General features: G+C 43.4%; 1 protein-coding gene across 2 annotated transcripts in view; it reads left to right on the top strand.

Moving 5' to 3' along the window:
• The window catches only part of DGKI (diacylglycerol kinase iota), a 491,392-nt gene that overhangs the window by 252,925 nt on the left and 219,245 nt on the right, over positions 1 to 19,222 (top strand). For both annotated transcript variants that reach the window (XM_064289678.1, XM_064289679.1), the window contains exons 10-12: positions 448 to 546; positions 13,782 to 13,864; positions 15,780 to 15,840. In XM_064289678.1, the coding sequence (XP_064145748.1) occupies positions 448 to 546; positions 13,782 to 13,864; positions 15,780 to 15,840 (243 nt within the window). The remainder of the gene's footprint in view (positions 1 to 447; positions 547 to 13,781; positions 13,865 to 15,779; positions 15,841 to 19,222) is intronic.

Below are 19,222 nucleotides of genomic sequence, written 5' to 3' on the forward strand. Positions count from 1 at the left end.
CTCGCCTACTCTGCCCTACATGATAGATTATGTTTCCCAAGTTATTTTTCTGATGGAGCTCCTACGACTTTTCTCCTTCACTACTTTTAGCACACTAGTATTCTTAGAAAAAAAAAAAAATCTAGCTTTAGTCTACCTCACAGTATCTGCACTTCCCTGGAACTATTGTCCCAAGGACAATGATGCTGAAGATGATACTAGCTAACATTTCCTGACTGAGAGTAAAATCAAAGTCAAAGGCATGGCTTTATTCTCAGTATCTCTGTAGTTTGAGATACTTTTTTTCCCCAGGCTTAATCTGGATGGTTCTATTAAGAGAAAACATTATTGGACAAGATGTGGGAATTTTTTGGGGGAGTGGTGTTGGTGGTTCCCAACTCCCTGGCTGTGGGGGCTACCTTTTAAACCTTATGAGTATATCTGAACTGTGCTGCTTTCTTCCTTTAGCAGGAAAACAAAGGTCGCCCTTTTGTGATAAAACCTATCTCTTCTCCTCTCATGAAACCCTTGCTTGTGTTTGTAAACCCCAAGAGTGGCGGCAACCAGGTGAGTCATTTTTCATGAGTTCAACTTAGAAGGTTCAATGAGTTCTTGGAAACAAATCCCAAATCCAGTTAAAACAGCTCCACTAGCTCCCCAAGTGTTGGAAGACAAGCAGCTTCTCTAGGACGGGGTGATTGTTGCTCCATTAGGGGACGGCCTTCTACATCACCGGTTAACACGTTGCTGTCGAGTCGATTCAGACTCATAGCGAGCCTATAGGACAGAGGAGAATTTCCCCATAGGGTTTCCAAGGAGCAGTTGGTGGATTTGAATTGCTGACATTTTGATCAGCAGCCAAGCTCTTAACCACTGTGCCAGCAGGGCTCCTTACACATCACAGGGCTAAGGGAACCCCGAGTTTCTCCGATTCATCCCTCTGCCTCCAGATAAGACTAATGGAGACACTCCACACACCTAACTGCTGACAGTTTTCTTACAGACTTTCAAGAAAGGCTGTTCCAGAATCTTTTAAATATGATTCCAGGGTCTCTCAGCTCTTAGAGTTAGGGAGCCCTTACCAACTTATCATTGCTTCTTCCTATTGTAATTAGGCCCAACTGCTTTTATCCCTCCTCTCTGAGGAAAGAGAGAATAACTCATCCTTAACGGTAATTGTTAACAACAAATACCACCCACACTATTGAAAATATCATTTTCAAAGCTTTCATTTGGTTCTTGCCCAGATCCTATAGTTGAGTAATATTAGCCCCATTTGAGGATAAATCAACAGCCCCAGTAAAGTTTCGCTTAGTGACTTAGCTGAAGTGGCACCTCCTTCCCTTCATCTGATTCTCTTCCCACTCTCCGAGGCTTCTTGTCAATACCCTTCTGTGGGCTTTGGTTTTCTCTTTGTTGTTTTCATGTGAGTTTGGACGATATTTTCTTTGGCCGTCAAGTTGAGTGCCCACTTTCGGTCTTGAGACCAGTTTCCTTGAGGTTTCGCACTGCACAGTTAATGATTGAAACGCTGTAGTCAACAGGTATAAGGAGGGGGATGATATAATTGGGACTGACCCAATATTCCAAGAGGCTCTTATTGCTGAAAATAGCAGGCATTTTCCAGAAGGCGTTAATTACAATAAAGCTTTTAGTATGGGAGATTATGTAACTTGAAGAAGATAGTATTCCTTGTCTCCTCCCTTTCTTCAAAATTCTTAATAACTTGGTGTATTTAAAATTCTGTATTAACATTGTAGAGAACAGGGAAAAGATACATGCGAGCATAGAAGGGTGGACTGAAGCATCGTGCATTTTGCTGAGTTGTTGAGTGATGATATTGTACAGATGGCGACCTAAGGTGCAGCCACAACGGGGGGGCCTGGGGAGGGGTTAATCAGGAGTGAGCTTCCATTTGCTCTGAACCATGACCCCCCTACCTTGCTTTGGCCTCCCTCATCACTCACCGCCTTGGGGGTGTGGCTGGGACCCGTGGAGCAGGGCATAATAATGTAATTGATCCCATGATTTTGGCTGCTTTAAGCACCGCAGGTTAATTAATGCCACGTTTATTTTGTCATCACAATCATTGTAGGAAATGCGTTTATTTAAGCGTTACAAGCTTTTTTCTAGTGCCCATGATGTGCAAGGCAAACAGAAGCCAGTAGGTAGTCCCCTTTAAGGAGCTGAGACTCCAGCTAAGATACAGTCTGTTTCAGCCTCTGTCGACCACCGAGGTTTGCAATTGCCAGCAAAGACCACGTGCACGCTCTGTCAGTGCACGGGAAATGCTTTACTTACTCAGAGCAGAGACACAGTAAGCTCAGCCTCACTCGTGGGCCCCGGTCCATGGCCAGCAGGCTCATCCTGCTCATGGCTAGTGCAGGGCAAATGTTCTGTGTCCACCCCTCCTGTGCTGTCGTTGAGAGAGACCCTGTTCCCTCCTCCCCGCGGGGAGCACATATAGAAGTGGGTTGACCAGGTGCCGTACGGTGCCCATGTATCTACAAGAGACAGAGAAAGCTAGTGTGCCCAGAACGGGGGGAAGCTTCTCTGATAAGGAGAAAGGCTGGGACAGAGAAGGAGACTCACCCAGCCTCCTGATCAGAGAACGTCCTGGGCCCAAGGCCTTTACTTAGGCAGCCTGGGTGGGAGGCAGACAAGCAGACCATTCCCCCATCAGTCTCTGTACAAATGAATAATGACATCCACATTTCAAAAATGCCCAGTTTTTAGAACAAGAGACATAAATGACTTTTTTTATTTTATACATTTTGGCATGTGAATGTATTGCCCTAATGATGTTATTTCTAACATATCTAGGATTATTGAAAGCATGGCTAACTGAGTAAAAAAATCATAAAACGTAACTTTAAATTTCTGTATGCTTTCTCTATAAAATTGAATTTTTGCCTAAGCCTAATAAATATGAAGAACATCGTTTCTAAGCACGATATGAAGTGCAGAGCAAGCTGTACAGAAATTCGAAAACCCATGTACAATTAAAACCCACTGGCATTGAGTCAATTCCAACTCAAAGCAACCCTATAGGATACAATAGAACTGCCCCGTAGGGTTTCCAAGGCTGTAATCTTTATGGAAGGGCTTAAATGCTTGGCTACTAGCCAAAAGTTTGGCGGTTCAAACCCACCAGGTGCTCCGCGGGAGAAAGATGTGGCTACCTGGTTCCGTGAAGATTTCAGCCTTGAGAACCCTATGGGGCAGTTCTACACTGTCCCGTAGGGTCGCTATGAATTGGCATTGACTCAGTGGCAATGGGTAATCTTTACCGAAACAGACTGCCACAACTTTCTCTCTCGGAGCATCTGGTGGGTTCGAACTGCCAACGTTTCAGTTAGCAGTGGAGTGCTTAACCACTGCGCTACCTGGGTTCCTTCCATGTACAGTTAGAATCATGCAACCAAACTTCTGGCTGCCTCACCCACCTAGGCTTCTCTCTTCAGTCTTGAAGAAGGTCAGCTTGATCCCCTGATTGTGTGAGTAGACAAGGGCCAGTGACTCTGAGCTGATCTCACTGGCCCTCTCAAGGCTAGCCCTGTCCTGGCTGGTAGCTGTGGTGACCCTCAGCCCTGTGCATGAGTGGGGAGTCAGAGTGCGGATTCATGGGTCCCCATCTGGAAAAACACAACCAGGGAAAGGGAGTGTATCTTTCCTCAGCTCCTTGGAGTACTGTTTCCCCTCCATTTACTGTGCCCACCTCCACATCTTTTTCTCTGTGACCCAGGTGAGCCGTGTTTGCAACAAAGGAAATGTGGCAGGGAAACAGGGCACATGAACCTCGGGAGGATGAAACCGAGGGGACCACACCCCTCCTCATCTGGAGTTCCCCCTTCTGGAGCTGTTTCTGTCAAAGCTTACAGAGTACAGTAAAACCTTTGAAAGTTGGAACTTTTTAAGGCAGGAACTTATCAGAGGAGGAAAACTGAAATATTTCCCACTAATGACAGTGACACGTGTCTGTCAGTTGTACTGTGGTGGCTTGCTTGTTGCTGTAATAATGAAAGCTTTGCCACCAGTATTTCAACAACCAGTAGGGCCACCCTTGGTGGACGTGTTTCAGCTGAGCTTCCAGAATAAGACAGACGAGGAAGAAGGACCTGGGAGTCTACTTCTGAAAAAATTGGCCAGGGAAAACCTTATGAATAGCAGCGGGATATTGTCTGATATAGTGCCAGAAGGTGAGCCCCTCAGGTTGGAAAGCACTCAAAAGCCAACTGGTGAAGAGCTGCCTCCTCAAAGTAGAAGTAGAGTTGACCTTAATGACGTGGATGGAGTCAAGCTTTTGGGACCTTCATTTGGTGATGTGGGACAATTCAAAATGAAACGAAACGACTGCAAACATCCATTAGTAATCAGAACATGAATGTATGAAGTATAAATCTAGGAAAACTGAACGTTGTCAAAAATGAAATGGAATGTATAAACACTGATATCCGAGGCATTAGTGAGCTGAAATGGTATTGGCCATTTTGAATCAGACAACCTTATGGTCTACTGTGCCGGGAATGACAGACTGAAGAGGAATGGCATCGCATTCATCGTCAAAAAGAACATTTCACGATTTATCCTGAAGTACAACGCTGTCAGTGATAGGATGATATCCATAGGCCGATAAGGAAGACCAGTTAATACGACTATTATTCAAATTTACACACCAATCACTAAGGCCAAAGATGAAGAAATTGAAGATTTTTACCAACTCTGCAGTCTGAAATTGATTAAACGTGCAATCAAGATGCATTGATAATTACTGGTGATTGGAATGTGAAAGTTGGAAAAAAAGAAGAAGGATCAGTAGTTGGAAAATATGGCCTTGGTGATAGAAGTGACACCAGAGATTGCATGATAGAATTTTGCAAGACCAACAACTTCTTCATTGCAAATACTGTTTTCCAGTAACATAAACAGCGACTGTACATGTGGACCTTGCCAGAGGAAATATACAGGAATCAAATCGACTACATCTGTGCGAAGAGACGATGGGAAAGCTCAATATCATAAATCAGAACAAGACTAGGAGCCGACTGTAGAACAGACCATCAATTGCTCATAGCCAAGCTTAAGTTGAAGATGAAGAAAATTAGAGTAAGTTCACAAGAGCCAAAGTACAACCTTGAGTATGTCCCACCGGAATTTAGAGACCTGGGCAAGAACAGATTTGAACACTAATGATGAGTTGTGAAATGATGTCAAGTACATCATACATGAAGAAAGCAAGAGGTCATTAAAAGAAAGAAAAGACCAAAATGGATGCCAGAAGAGATTATGAAAGTTGCTTTTGAATGTAGAGTAGCTAAAGTGGAAGGAACAAATGAAGAAGTCAAAGAGCTGAACAGAAGATCTCCAAGGGCAGCTTGAGAAAACAAAGTATTATAACGACATGTGCAAAGACCTGGAGATGGAAAACCAAAAGGTAAGAACATGCTTGGCATTTCTCAAGCTGAAAGAACTGAAGAAAAAATTCAAGCCTTGAGTTGCAATATTGAGGGATTCTATTTTTTTTTTTTATGGGGAAAATATTAAACGGCTCAGGAAGCATCAAAGGAAGATGGAAGGAATACACAGTCATTGTACCAAAAAGAATGGGTCGACGACAACCATTTAAGGAGGTAGCATAGAATGAAGAACCAACGGTATTGAAGAAGGAGGTCCAAGCTGCACTGAAGGCATTGGCAAAAAACAAGGCTTCAGGAATTGATGGAATACCAATTGAGATGTTTCAACAAATGGACGCAGTGCTAGCAGTGCTCACTCATCTATGCCAAGAATTTTGGAAGATAGCTATCTGGCCAACTGACTGGAAGAGATCCATATTTGTACCCATTCCAAAGAAAGGTGATCCAGCCGAATGTGGGAATTATCGAATACTATCATTAATATTGTCCACAAGTAAAAGTGCTGAAGATCATTCCAAAGTGGTTGTACATCAACAGGGAACTGCAGAAATTCAGGCCGGATTCAGAAGAGGATGTGGAGCCAGGGATATCATTGCTGATGTCAGATGGATCCTGGCTGAAAGCAGAGAATACCAGAAGGATGTTTACCTGTGTTTTATTGACTATGCAAAGGCATTTGACTGTGTGACTCATGACAAATTATGGATGACATTTTGAAGAACGGGAATTCCAGAACACTTAGTTGTGCCCATGAGGAACCTGTACATAGATCAAGAGGCAGTTGTTCACATAGAACAAGGGGATACTGCATGGTTTAAAGCCAGGAAAGGTGTGTCAGGGTTTATCCTTTCGGCATACTTACTCAATCTGTATACTGAGTAAATAATATGAGAAGCTGGACTATATGAAGAAGAACAGGGCATCAGGATTGGAGGAAGACTCATGAACAACCTGCCATATGCAGATAACACAACCTTGCTTTCTGTAAAAGTACTTGCCGATGAAGTTCAAAGCCTTCATTATGGATTGCACCTCAACATAAAGAAAACATAAATCATCACAACTGGACCAGTAAGCAACATAGAAAATACCGAAGTTGTAAAATATTTCATTTTACTTGGATCCACAGTCAACACCCATGGAAGCAGCAGTCAAGAAATCAGATGATGCATTGCATCGGGTAAATCTGTTGCAAAAGATCTCTTTAATGTGTTCAAGAGCAAAGATGTCACTTTAAGGACTAAAGTGTGGCTGACCCACGCATGGTGTTTTCAATAGCCTCTTACGCATGCGAAAGCTGGATATTGAATAAGGAAGACTGAAGAATTGATGCCTTTGAATTATGGTGTTGGTGAAGAATATTGAATACACCACAGGCTACCGGAAGAACGAACAAATCTGTCTTGGAAGAATTGCCCGAATGCTCCTTAGAAGCAAGGATGACAAGATTGTGTCTCAACTACTTTAGACGTGTTAGCAGAAGGGACCAGTCCCTGGAAAAGGACATCATGCTTGGTAAAGTAGAGGGTCAGTGATAAAGAGGAAGACCCTCAATGAGATGGATTGACACAGTGGCTGCAACAATGGGCTCAAGCATAACGACGATTGTGAGGATGGCGCAGGACTGGGCAGTGTTTCGTTCTGTTGTACATAGGGCTGCTATGAGTCAGAACTGGCTTGATGGCACCTAACAACAAGAACAAGGAGCAGCTGGTGGATTCAAACTGCTGACCTTTTGGTTAGCACACTGGACTGTTAACCACTGCGCCACTAGGGCTCCAGAAGGCCCTGGGTGGTGCTGATGTTGTTGCTCTGAGGACCATGCTCTGATTAACAAGGGCTCACTGTGATTGAAATAAAGAAGACTGAAGAAGAATTGATGCCTTCAAATTACGGTGTTGGTGAAGAACATTTAATACACCACAGAGAAAAACTTATTTTGATGAACTCTGTTTTTCTCCTTTTAATAATTTATTTATTCCTCTATCTGCTTGTAGATATAAAATACTCCGAGCCTCTTCCCCACATCTAAACTTCAAACTTTATTTTTCTTTGCTTAAATGGCTTAGTCTTTGGGTCTTTAACTAACGAGCTGGACCATATTGCCATCTTCTGGCAAGAAAGATACTTGCAGCCTTTTTCTTCGTACCCTGTTTGATGTGTGGCGGGGAATCGGAACCTGGATTCCAACAGTTTCCGGGGATATATTGGAATGGACACAGGCGAGGACTTCTTCTATGTCCTTCTTATAAAAAATTCAAGATACTCCACGATCTTTGTTTTTCCAACACTTTTTTTTTTAATTTATTCTGCTGTAGATAGAAGTTTACAGTAGAAATTAGTTTTTGATTCAAAAATTTATACACAAATTGTTTTGTGACATTGGTTGCAATTCCTGCAATGTGTCAACACTCTGCCCATTTCCCTGAGTTCAGTCCGGTTTCCCATCCTTTCCTGCCTTCTTGTCTTTCCTTTTGGGCAGGTGTTACCTGCTTGGTCTGTATACTTGATTGAACTAAGAAGCGTGCTCCTCGCGTGTGTTATTGTTTCTTTTATAAGCCTGTCTAATCTTTGCTGAAAGGCGGACTTTGGGAGTGATTTTGGTTCTGAGTTAGCAGGGTTCCAACACTCTTAAGGTGGAAGGGGTAGGGGGTTTTTGCAAAGCTCCAGAGGCTGGCAGGCCTACTGTTATGGTTGGATCTGGATCATTGGAGGAAATGGGCACCCAGATCAGGGAACAAAATGTCAGCCTTGAGTCGCTGCTCCTGGGAGATAAAATTCACTGACAGTCTCCTCCCAAGGACTACAGTAGTTCTGCAACCCCCACCCCCCACATCCTCGCCCTTTTAGGGCAGTGAAACTCTTCTGTGTGATGCTGTCATGGTGAGCACATGAGATTGTACATTTGTCAAAACCATGGGGCTGTACGAGACAAAGGGGAGCCTAATGTAAACTATGGACTTGAGTTAGTAATGGTGTATCAACGCTGGCCCTTCGGCTGTAACGGTGCACCACAGGAATGCAGGATGTGAATAACAGGAGAAACCGGGTGCGGGGAGTGGGGTATATGGGACCCCTCTGGACTTTCTGTACAATTTTTCTGTAACTCTAAAAGATAGAGTACAGTGAAACCTGTGAGAGCCGGAACTTGACAGGACTCCCTTATTTTCCCGGGTCTTGCAAGTTTTCCACCTTTAACAGAGTGCAATCTTACCGCTTTTCTATCCTTTTAGTGGAAAGTATTTGAGCTTTCTTTCCCTGGTGACGCAGTGGTTAAGAGCTCGGAATCCACCAGCTGCTCCTTTGAAACCTTATGGGGCAGTTCTGCTCTGTCCTATAGGGTCGCCATGAGCAGAAATCAATTCTGCGGCAACAGGTTTTGGTTTTCTCTGACAGCCTTACACAGATTGTGGCTTTCACAGGTTTTGCTGTACGTTAAAAAAAATGTCAGTCTGACTCACCTGATGGAAACCTTTCAGTAGCCCCTTATTTCTAACAGAACAAGGCTGATGGTCCTTGCCGTACTTTTTCTGAGTCTCCCATGACGTGGTCCCCGACTCACCCCTGCAATTTCGTCTCCCACTGTTCCCTACCTCCTGGTTCACAAAACTGAAGGGGCAGGTACCCTGCCTGGGTGCGTTGTGTCTCCTCAGGATGCTTACGCTTCTCTATCAGAGCGCTCATCATCTTTCGTGAATTATCCTCTTTTGCACTGGTCTCCTTCCAGTTGATTCTGAGCACCTCTGAGCATACCTGGCACGTGGTAGGAATGTTAACAAATGTTTATGGCATAGATCAGGTATGCCCGGGGGTGGTTTGGAGCCAGTATGAAAAGATTATCTTTTAAGATCTTCCGCCTACTAACTTTCCTTTTCCCCAGGCGTTTCTTCTCGCCTGGGTGGTGGTTCTTTCCATCATCCAGGTCATGCCCTGCTGGCATAATCCAGGACCTGCTTAGTAACATACCAGGATGTAGCACTCAGCTGCTGCTAGGGCTGCGGTGCCTTGATGGAGACAGATGTGCTGTTGGAGCCGACCCGTTCTGAATGGCTCCTTCACGCCCCAGAACCGTCTTCACCATGTTTTTCTTTATGAAATTCCTCTTGACGGCAAGATCTGTGTCTCGTCTGTCTCGCTATCTCCCCCTCCCCCACCTAAAACTGCACCTGACCCACAGGAGTGAATGACTGCATCCTGTTCATTTTTCTCTAGAACAATCCACCCATTTTCTAGGATGGGGTATTCTCCTTCCCCATCCTCCTCCCAAAACACCCGGAACTGGAAAGAACACAGTTTTCTCTCCCCTTAGGATACCCTTTCCCACAACAGCTGAAAATGTTCCAGGGTCAGCGAGGTATTATACCAACAAAAACCTGTGTGGGAATTCTCTCCAGAGCGTGTATGGACTGAATTCTAAGCTATCTTCTCACTTAGAGAAAACTCGACTCTTGCCTCAAACTTGCAGCTTTTGAGTTTGGCATGGAGAATGAGAGTGTTTGAGACCTGCTACAGAAGTGACTGAATCCATTTAATCCTGCCGGTAAGAGAGAATGAAATTACTCTCTGCCGGTGAATTAGTGTTTCTCAGAATCTGCCATTTCACAGATTGCCTCCGTGAAGGCGCTAGAGCAGCCTGTCCAAGAGGTAACGGTGGAGTTGTTGACCTAACTTAACCTGTGTGAGTTGGGCTTTGATGCTCTGCCCACCAAGACTGATGTCAAACAATGTTTCGCTTTCCTCCAGACGCCATGTTGGCTCATGGATGTCATATTTTGGAAAAGTGATAATTTTTTTTCTAACAAGGTTACGTATTTTACTGAAACATTTTTAATCCAGAAACTGCATTTAATAGACTGAATTTGACGGCAGCAAAATTTAGCTCTGACTCCACACAGTTCTCCCGCCCTCTGGATGACATCCATGGTCGTCCACGAAGTCAGCGTTTTCTTTAAACCTCTTTAATGAGTTATAACAGTGCTATGGGGGAAGTCCAAGTAGGGGAGGAGAAGGATGGGAGACAGGCAAGAAGAGTGACCCAAAGTGGTCTGGAATGTTTCTTCTCTTGGAAAAAAAGATTGCTTTTTAAAAGAAGTAATTATATCATGCCCGAATTTCAGCTTTGATAACCACGTGTGGTCAGGCGAGGGATCCGGCACAAATCCAGAGGGTGCTGTGCGGTGGACGGCAATGTAAATGGCACCTCCTAGAGCCCTCGTGGTACAATTGTTAAACACTTGGCTCCTAACCGAAAGGTTGGCGGTTCGAACCCACCTGGCGATTTGAACCCACCTAGCGGTTCCATAGGAGAAAGACTTATTGATCTGCGCCAGTAAAGATTATAGCCAAGAAAACCCTATGGGGCAGTTCTACTCTGTCACGTGGGGTAGCTATGAATCAGAATCAACTTGATGGCAACTAACAACAACAACAGAGTTGTGCAAAACCTGCCAACCTGATATCAATACCACTTCTTCAAAAGGATCCAAACCAAAACTAAACCAGTTGCTGTCAAGTCCGTTCCGACTCATCATGACCCCATGTGTGCGGAGTAGAGCGGCTCCATGGGGTTTTCAAGGCTGTGACCTTTCTGAAGCAGCTCAACAGGCCACCCCAGAAGGGTGGGTTCAAACCACCAGCCTTTTGATTAACCATCTGTACCACCCAGGGACTCTCTTCTCAAAAGGATAAAAAAGAGATACATTGAGATAATTCAGTGTCCCCACTCAGAGAAACTGAAAATTAGCAAAAACAAAACTGTGTAGCCAAGCAAATCTTTCAGAAAATTTTTAGGTTAAGAAAAACAACCTCTCAATGCTTTTTAGGTTTTTTGGAAGGGTGGTGTTCATTACCAAGTATGGGATGCATGACAAGAGAAGCTAAAATTGAGACGTGGCTCTACCATTGCCAAAGTGGAAAGGAGCGATTCGCATGCCCGAGTCATGTTGCTCTAGGAATGCAAAACCCAGAAACGAACTTTCCACCAAGACGGTTGTAACTTTTTCGTAAATTGATTGGTAATTAAAATGACTTTGCGTTACCTCTTAAAAAATAAAAGATTATTTGAGATAATCCCCAACTGACTTGATTGCAAGGCCAGGTCTGGAAAGAAAGAGAATGATCCAGTATTTTGCTAGTAATTGTATCTAAAATCTATGTCTGAATTTAATAGGGATCCAAATATGTCATTTGGCCAAACTGAAGGATTTGTCGTGATAAGACAGGGTAGAATGTTATTCCTGAAATTGTAGCCATTGCACGATAAAGCTGAACTTTTAAATGATAGGTTAGGATGATATGTGAAACAATAGCCCACACTAGCCTCTGTAACACATAGCGTAACAATGTGATAATTATAAACTACACAACTTCAAGTGTAATTTAATGAATAGATTAACAAGGAGCAAAAAAGAAAGGGGCTGCCATTCGCACAGGCCTGTTTTTGCCACACACTGTGCAAATGCGTGACTATTACTGGCTCATTTAATTCTCAGAATCCTCTTGGAAGCGGGACATTGCCCTCCTGTTCTATAGGCTCAATTTCTGCAAGATTAAAAATGCTCACCACCCAGTGAGAACACCCAAGTTAGTCCTGACGCAAACCTGGTGGTATTTGTACTATGCTAGGATGACGTCTAGGAGTCCTGGTGGTGCGGTGGTTACGCTCAGCTGCTAACCAAAAGGTCGGCGGTTGGAACCCACCAGCCCTTCTGAGAGAGAAAGACGTAGCAGTCTGTTTCTGTATAGATTTACATACAGCCTTGGAAACCCCGTGGAGCAGTTCTACTCTTCCTATAATGTCGCTATGAGTTGGGATTGACTTGACAGCAATGGGTAGAACGACTCCTAAATAAAACCAAAAAATACCCCCTAACCTGTTGCTGTTGAGTTGATTTTGCCTCATGGCAACCTCATGTACTAGAATAGAACTGCGCTCCACAGGGTTTTCTTGTCTGTAATCTTTACCGAAGCAGATCACCAGGCCTGTCTTCGTGGAGCCATTGGGTGTGTTCGAACCACCAACCTTTAGTTCAGCAGATAACTGCAAACATCTTGTACCACCAGGGTCCGTAAATACAGCACATTTAATATACAAACTTAAGAATATTTTAGGAAGGAGTGTCTATTAAACCAACCACAATTGCAAGGAACTAACTCTGCCCCGTGGATCAAATATTATCACTGTGGTTGATAATGATTGAAAATGAAGCAGCCTAGACTATTTCAAAGCTCTTTTGCTGTACTGCCTAATGAAAAACCTCCTTCTTTCATTTCTTGTTCCCTCAATCCACTTTATGAAATGACCTATGAAACTGCCTTGTATCTGCCAAGATGACCATCTGTATAAATGTCATTACTTAAAACACCCCCAAAATGTTCATGTGAGAGAAGAATGCTTGGCTTGGACAAGAGAAACTGATATGTAGACAAGGAGGTTGAGAACTGTCAATGCAAGCTTTGATCTTACTAACTCGGAGGTCGTACATATCTTATAATTAACTGGGAGCCTGTGATGCTTTTGTTTCAGTTAAAAAAAAAATAGTTCAATCAAATTATCCCTAGCCGATGTTGTCCGTATTTCCTGTTATGCAAAACCAATAGTCACCTGAACAGTAAGATGAAAGTTCATGTTATATTATATAGGCTGACTCACAACTTCCCGACCTGGATTTTCACATTGATAAGTAATGATGGTAAAACTAACAGATACTGTTCATTAACCTAAGGCCTGTCAGGTGGAGTCCCTGGATAGTGCAAACAGTTAATGCGCTTGACTGCTATCCAAAAGGTGGGTGGTTCAAGTCCACTCAGAGGTGCCTCGGGAGAAAGGTCTGGTTATCCACTTCTGAAAAATCAGCCATTGAAAACCCTCTGGAGTACAGTTCTGCTCTGACACACACGGGGGCGCCATGAGCCGGAGCTGACTGGGAGACGTCTGGGACAGTTCTGCTCGGACACACACGGGGGCGCCATGAGCCGGAGCTGACTGGGAGACGTCTGGGACAGTTCTGCTCTGACACACACGGGGGCGCCATGAGCCGGAGCTGACTGGGAGACGTCTGGGTTTTTGCCTGTCAGGCACTGTGTTCTATGCTGTTTAAGCGTTACCGCATTTAATCCTTGACTCTGTGAACTAGGCTTTCTTGTCTCCATATTTCACAGAAGGCAGTCGAGCTGAATGAATTTAAGAAACTTGTCCAGGGTCACCAACATTTAAGCTGGTTTTTGAAGCAATGTCTCTCTCTCTCCAAAGCCCATGACTTTAACTACTTCTCTGTATTGTTTGTAATTAGATATTATTTTAGATAACAGGATTTATTGATATTGGCTGAATGAGAGTTAATGTTTGGACCTTTCTTCCCATTATTGTCATCGTTTTCCTTGCAGGGAACCAAAGTCCTGCAGACATTCATGTGGTACCTGAACCCACGGCAAGTCTTCGATCTTTCTCAGGAAGGACCCAAAGACGCGTAAGTCCAGAGATAGCTTCCATGGCTCTTATCTGCGTTAGGAAGGGGAGAAGGACTTTCTGCTTTGAGGTCAGGCTGTGTTACGTGATTGCTCTGTGAAATGTTTTCTGACCATTTCTCACCAACTTTCTCACCTCTAGCTTCCTCCCTTTACAACTTCATCTATTGGTTCTCCCCTACTCTTTTTTGAGTTACTTCTCAGTGAAGGAGTCCTCTATTGGGTCGTTTACTGCTTACGTATCTGTAGCTGTGACTCATCAGCTTGTCCTCAGGTTGAGGTAGGATCCATCCTATTTCCATTTATGCAGGTTCATAAACGGAGGTGCACCCTGATGGCGGGCGTTAGCGTGTCTGTGTGGATGGTGACCGTATTTGTTTGGGAACATGTTCATTTATTTGGATTAGAGGCTGTGTGTGTGTGTGTGTGTGTGTGTGTGTGTACGTTCGCATGTTTGAGAGAGACTGGGTAATTGATTCTACCTATGGAATCCATACCAGTGTTGGGGAGACATTTTGATTGCTGCTCAGTCCCTTTTTTCAGTTTCTCCAAAATCTTGTTCTCTTGTTTTGTTAAAGTATTGAGAATTAGATAAAGTCTTGATCTAGATGCGTATCGTTTCTCTTCTCCTTGATGGAGGGGTGCATGGTGGGAAAAGCAGGGACCCTTCTACTATCTTTTCATTCCCTTTTTAACCCCATCTATTAAGACAGTTCAGATATCATCTTATAAACATTGGAACTTAGGGATTATCAATTATTTTTTTAGTTAAGTAACAATATCAGAGACAAAGGAATATCAACTTAGGTGATTTCCAGATAAATGGTATTCTTGTACGCAATGGATAAATTACATATTTTAAGAGTGCACAATAACATGAAATATGAAAATTAATTTCTACTATTATTCTTTTAATCTATGAAGTCTCTTCTGCCACTAGAGTTTGCTGTAAGACTTCGGTATTCTTTCCTCTATCTGAATATACCAAAGCAAATTGGCTGCCCTGGCTTTTGCCCTTTCAGATACTTAATTTTCTTAAGATTTTATCATTTTCGTAAGACTTAAGGTACATAGACACTTCCGAGGTGACCATGAAGAATATGGTGGGACAGGAAATAATTTCAGAAAGACAGTTATTTTATTTAAATAGGTGATGTTTTCTAGAACAAAACCTTTTGCGGTTTCACCTAAGTAAACTTTTTATCAAGGGCGGGATCATTTTCCTGAGGTGGTCAACAAGAGAGAGAAAATGGTCTAATTTCAAGCAGACAGACGCTAAAGAAAGAAAAAAAGAAGCATAAATCAATCTTGCCACTGTGGGTGGGGTCCGTGAGTGGGGCTGTGTGCATGAGTGAGCGAGAGAGAGAGAGAGAGAGGGAATTGTGGGCGTGGTGGTAGTAACGGTGGGGTAGCTGCCCTTTGTCACTCTTTGAAAAAAAGGTTTCCTAGGATCACCGTTGGGAAGTATAGGCTTGAAAAATAAACAGATGCAGTTTATAAAATATATAGAGGAAATATACAAGGACTAGTGATTACCAATTAATGATGAGAAAGGAGGAGAGAGAGAGGAGAGAGAGGGATGGGAAAAGAAAGAGAAGGGAGTGGAAACTAATGAGGAGAATGAAGTGTATGACACATTAATAGGAATTATGGGAAATAAAATCTAGGGAATCCTAAAATCCCGTTCCGCTGTTGGCCATTTAAAAAATAATATTGGTTGCCAACCTCTGATGTAATTACTGCAGTCCTTCCTCTTGTGGCCACTCGGTAATTAGTTTGGGTGGTGTTGTCGTCCTCATGATTGTACATTTTCTCCAGTGGAACGTTCCCCCACTCCTTTTTACCGTGTGTTTGCTCATTGATATGGCTGGTGACGTGTTCTTTCATCGGTGTCTTTTTCTTCTATTTCCTCTGCAGGCTTGAGTTGTATAGAAAAGTACCGAATCTTCGGATTCTGGCCTGTGGTGGGGACGGAACGGTAGGTCTTTGTATTTGAATCCAACTCTCTCCTGCATCTCCGCCACCTTTCTTATGTTTTCATTACTGTGGTGCTCTTTCTCCATCTACCTCACAGTGTCTCCCTACGACACACCCCCTCTCTCTCATGAATCAGTAGGGTTTGAAATAGGAGCCCTGGTGGCACAGTGGTTAAGTTCTCAGCTGCTAACTAGAAGGTCAGTAGTTGGAACTCACCAGTTGCTCTTCAGGAGAAAGATATGGCAGTCTGCTTCTGTAAAGATTTACAGCCTTGGAACCCCATGGGGCAGTTCTACTCTGCCCTGTAGGGTCACTGTGAGTCACAACTGACTCAAAGGCAGTGGGTTTAAGGGTTAGAAAGGTCTTTGTATCTTCTCACAGACACATACTTGATCCTTCTAAATTATGTTTCTTGCCCATAACTGTCCTATATCCTTTCCTGTTCTCAAGGGAAGGATGTGGTTAAGTCATTAGATATGAAGATTATAGACAGCCAGATTCTCTTAAAAATGTAAGCTGAGCTAGCTCCATTTGTTCTTATGTTTGGTATGAAAATTATTAAGTAGAAGTACATCAACACAGTTGAATTATTTTAACTTTTTTTTAGTGGAAATAAAACTCAAAAGATTGACTAACATTGGATTGCCTTAAAGATCATTGATTAGTCTCATTTGTATTCATTTTTAAAAGAAAAGATGGAATTGGACCGAAGTTTAATATCACAGATCTATTTTCCCCAGTTTATTATGTCCCATCTTTTTCTCCATTGGGCCTCTCCTTATGTACATCTGGAGCCCTGGTGGCCCAGTGGTTAAGAGCTCAGCTACTAACCAAAAGGTTGGCAGTTTGAATCCACCAGCCACTACTTGGAAACTCTGTGGGGCAGTTCTACTCTGCCCTATAGGGTCGCTATGAGTCGGAATCGACTTGATGGCAGGGGATTTTTTGTTTGTTTGTGTTGATCTAGTTAGCAAAGGTAAAGAATTGGGAATAGTGTCATTTAACTCTGCTGTCCACTGTTTTTCTCTTCTGAATTTAGGATCTATCCCCACAGGATCTAGAATTTTATTATGAAATGAACTATCTTTAGTTGTTCTGTAAGCTCCCGAATTAGAATGTTTTATTCTCAGAGGTAGCGATGAAGTCTTCTCTCTAGTTTTCTCTCTCATTGCACCTAAGCACCCAGTACAGCATGAGACACATTGTATTCTAAGAAATGCCACTAGAATGAAATAGAACATGATTCCACTGGTCCCAAAAGACACTGTGGAGAAAACACATTTTCTCAGCTGGGCAACACTGGATGCATGGCATTTACCATTCCTGGAGATTCACAATGGAAATTACCATCTTACCAAATTTGTTAAAAAGTCTTACAGCAAAGAAGCCGAACCTATTTAACTTTGTGTAACCCAGTGTCATGGACTGAGTTATGTCCGCCCCCCACCCAATGTGTGTATCAATTTGGCTGAGCAATGATTCCCCATATTGTGTGGTTGTCCTCTTTTTTGTGACTGTAATTTGATGTTAGAGAGGACTAGGGTGGAATTGTAATTTTATGTTAAAAAGGATTGAGGTGGGATTGTAACACCCTTACCAGGTCACATCCCTGATCCAAAGTAAAGGGAGTTTCCCTAGGGTGTGGCCTGAGATAAAAGGGAAGGGAAGCTAGCAGAGAGAGGGAACCTCATACCGCTAAGAAAGCAGTACCAGGAGCAGAACATGCCCTTTGGACCTGAGGATCCTGCTCTGAGATGCTCCCAGACCAAGGGAAGACTGATGACAAGAACCTTCCTTCAGAGCGGACAGAGAAAGAAAGCCTTCCCCTGGAGCTGGCGCCCTAAATTTGGATTTCTAGCCTACTGGACTATAAGAGAATAAATTTCTCTTTGTTAAAGCCATCCACTTGTGGTATTTCTGTTATAGCAACACTAGATGACTAAGACAGAATTTGGTGCCAAGAGTGGGGTGCTGTTCTAACAGATACCTAAAATGTAGAAGTGGTTTTGAAGCTGTGAATGGATAGAGGAGCAGCAGCGACAGAGAACTGGCAGCACAGAACCAGGAGACCAGTGCCAGACAGCACTGGAGCCAACTCACAGAGCAAGCGAGCTGAATGCTTTTGTGCAGGAGGTTTCCTGGCGGAGTGGGGTACCTCCAGGCACTTATGGTGAGTTACAGAGCTTTAGAACACTTGCCCAGAAGGGCAGATGCAGGCGTGATGCCGGAGGAGACGAGAGGCCAAGAAACCAGGAAGCAGAAGCTGAAGAGACAAAGAACACAAGAAGCCAAGCTGCCTCGGTCTCAAAAGGTATGGCCATGACCTCAGGGGTTTCAAAGGGTGGAGCCATGGCCTCTGGTGTTTCTAAGGGTGGAGTTGCCACTCAGATGGACTGGGAAAATTGTGCGCCTAAAGCCTGGAATATATATGGATCTCTCCCAGTCGTTGGCCAGGAAGCTGTGTTCCATATTTCTTGGCATAGACGAGCGAGCACCTCCAGCACCGCATCCATTTGTTGAAACGTCTCAATTGATGTGCCGTCAATTCCTGGAGACTTGTTTTTTGCCAACGCCTTCAGAGCGGCTTGGACTTCTTCCTTCAGTACCATCGGTTCCTGATCATATCCTACCTCTTGAAATGGTTGAAAATCAACTAATTCTTTTTGGTATAATGACTCTGTGTATTCCTTCCATCTTCTTTTGATGCTTCCTGAGTTGTTTAATATTTTCCACGTAGAATCCCTCACTATTGCAACTCGAGGCTTAAGTTTTTTCTTCAGTTCTTTCAGCTTGAGAAATGCCGAGCACGTTCTTCCCTTTTGGTTTTCTATCTCCAGGTCTTTGCACATGTCATTATAATACTTTACCTTGTCTTCCCGAGCCACCCCTTGAAATCTTCTGTTCAGTTCTTTTACTTCATCAATTCTTCCTTTTGCTTTAGCTGCTCGATGTTCAAGAGCAAGTTTCGGAGTCTCCTCTGACATCCATCTTGGTCTTTTCTTTCTTTCCTGTCTTTTCAATGACCTCTTGCTTTCTTCATGGATGATGTCCTTGATGTCATCCCACAACTCGTCTGGTCTTCGGTCACTAGTGTTCAGTGGGTCAAATCTGTTCTTCAGATGGTCTCCAAATTCAGGTGGGATATATTCAAGGTCATATTTTGGCTCTTGTGCACTTGCTCTGATTTTCTTCAGTTTCAGCTTGAAATTACATATGAGCAATTGATGGTCTGTTCCACAGTCAGCTCCTGGCCTTGTTCTGACTGATGATACTGAGCCTTTTCATCGTCTCTTTCCACAGATGTAGTCAGTTTGATTTCTGTGTGTTCCATCTGGTGAGGTCCATGTGTACAGTTGCCATTTATGTTGGTGAAAGAAGGTTTT

This window comes from Loxodonta africana, chromosome 8 (assembly GCF_030014295.1).
Source record: "Loxodonta africana isolate mLoxAfr1 chromosome 8, mLoxAfr1.hap2, whole genome shotgun sequence".
NCBI classification, from domain to species: Eukaryota; Metazoa; Chordata; class Mammalia; order Proboscidea; family Elephantidae; genus Loxodonta; species Loxodonta africana.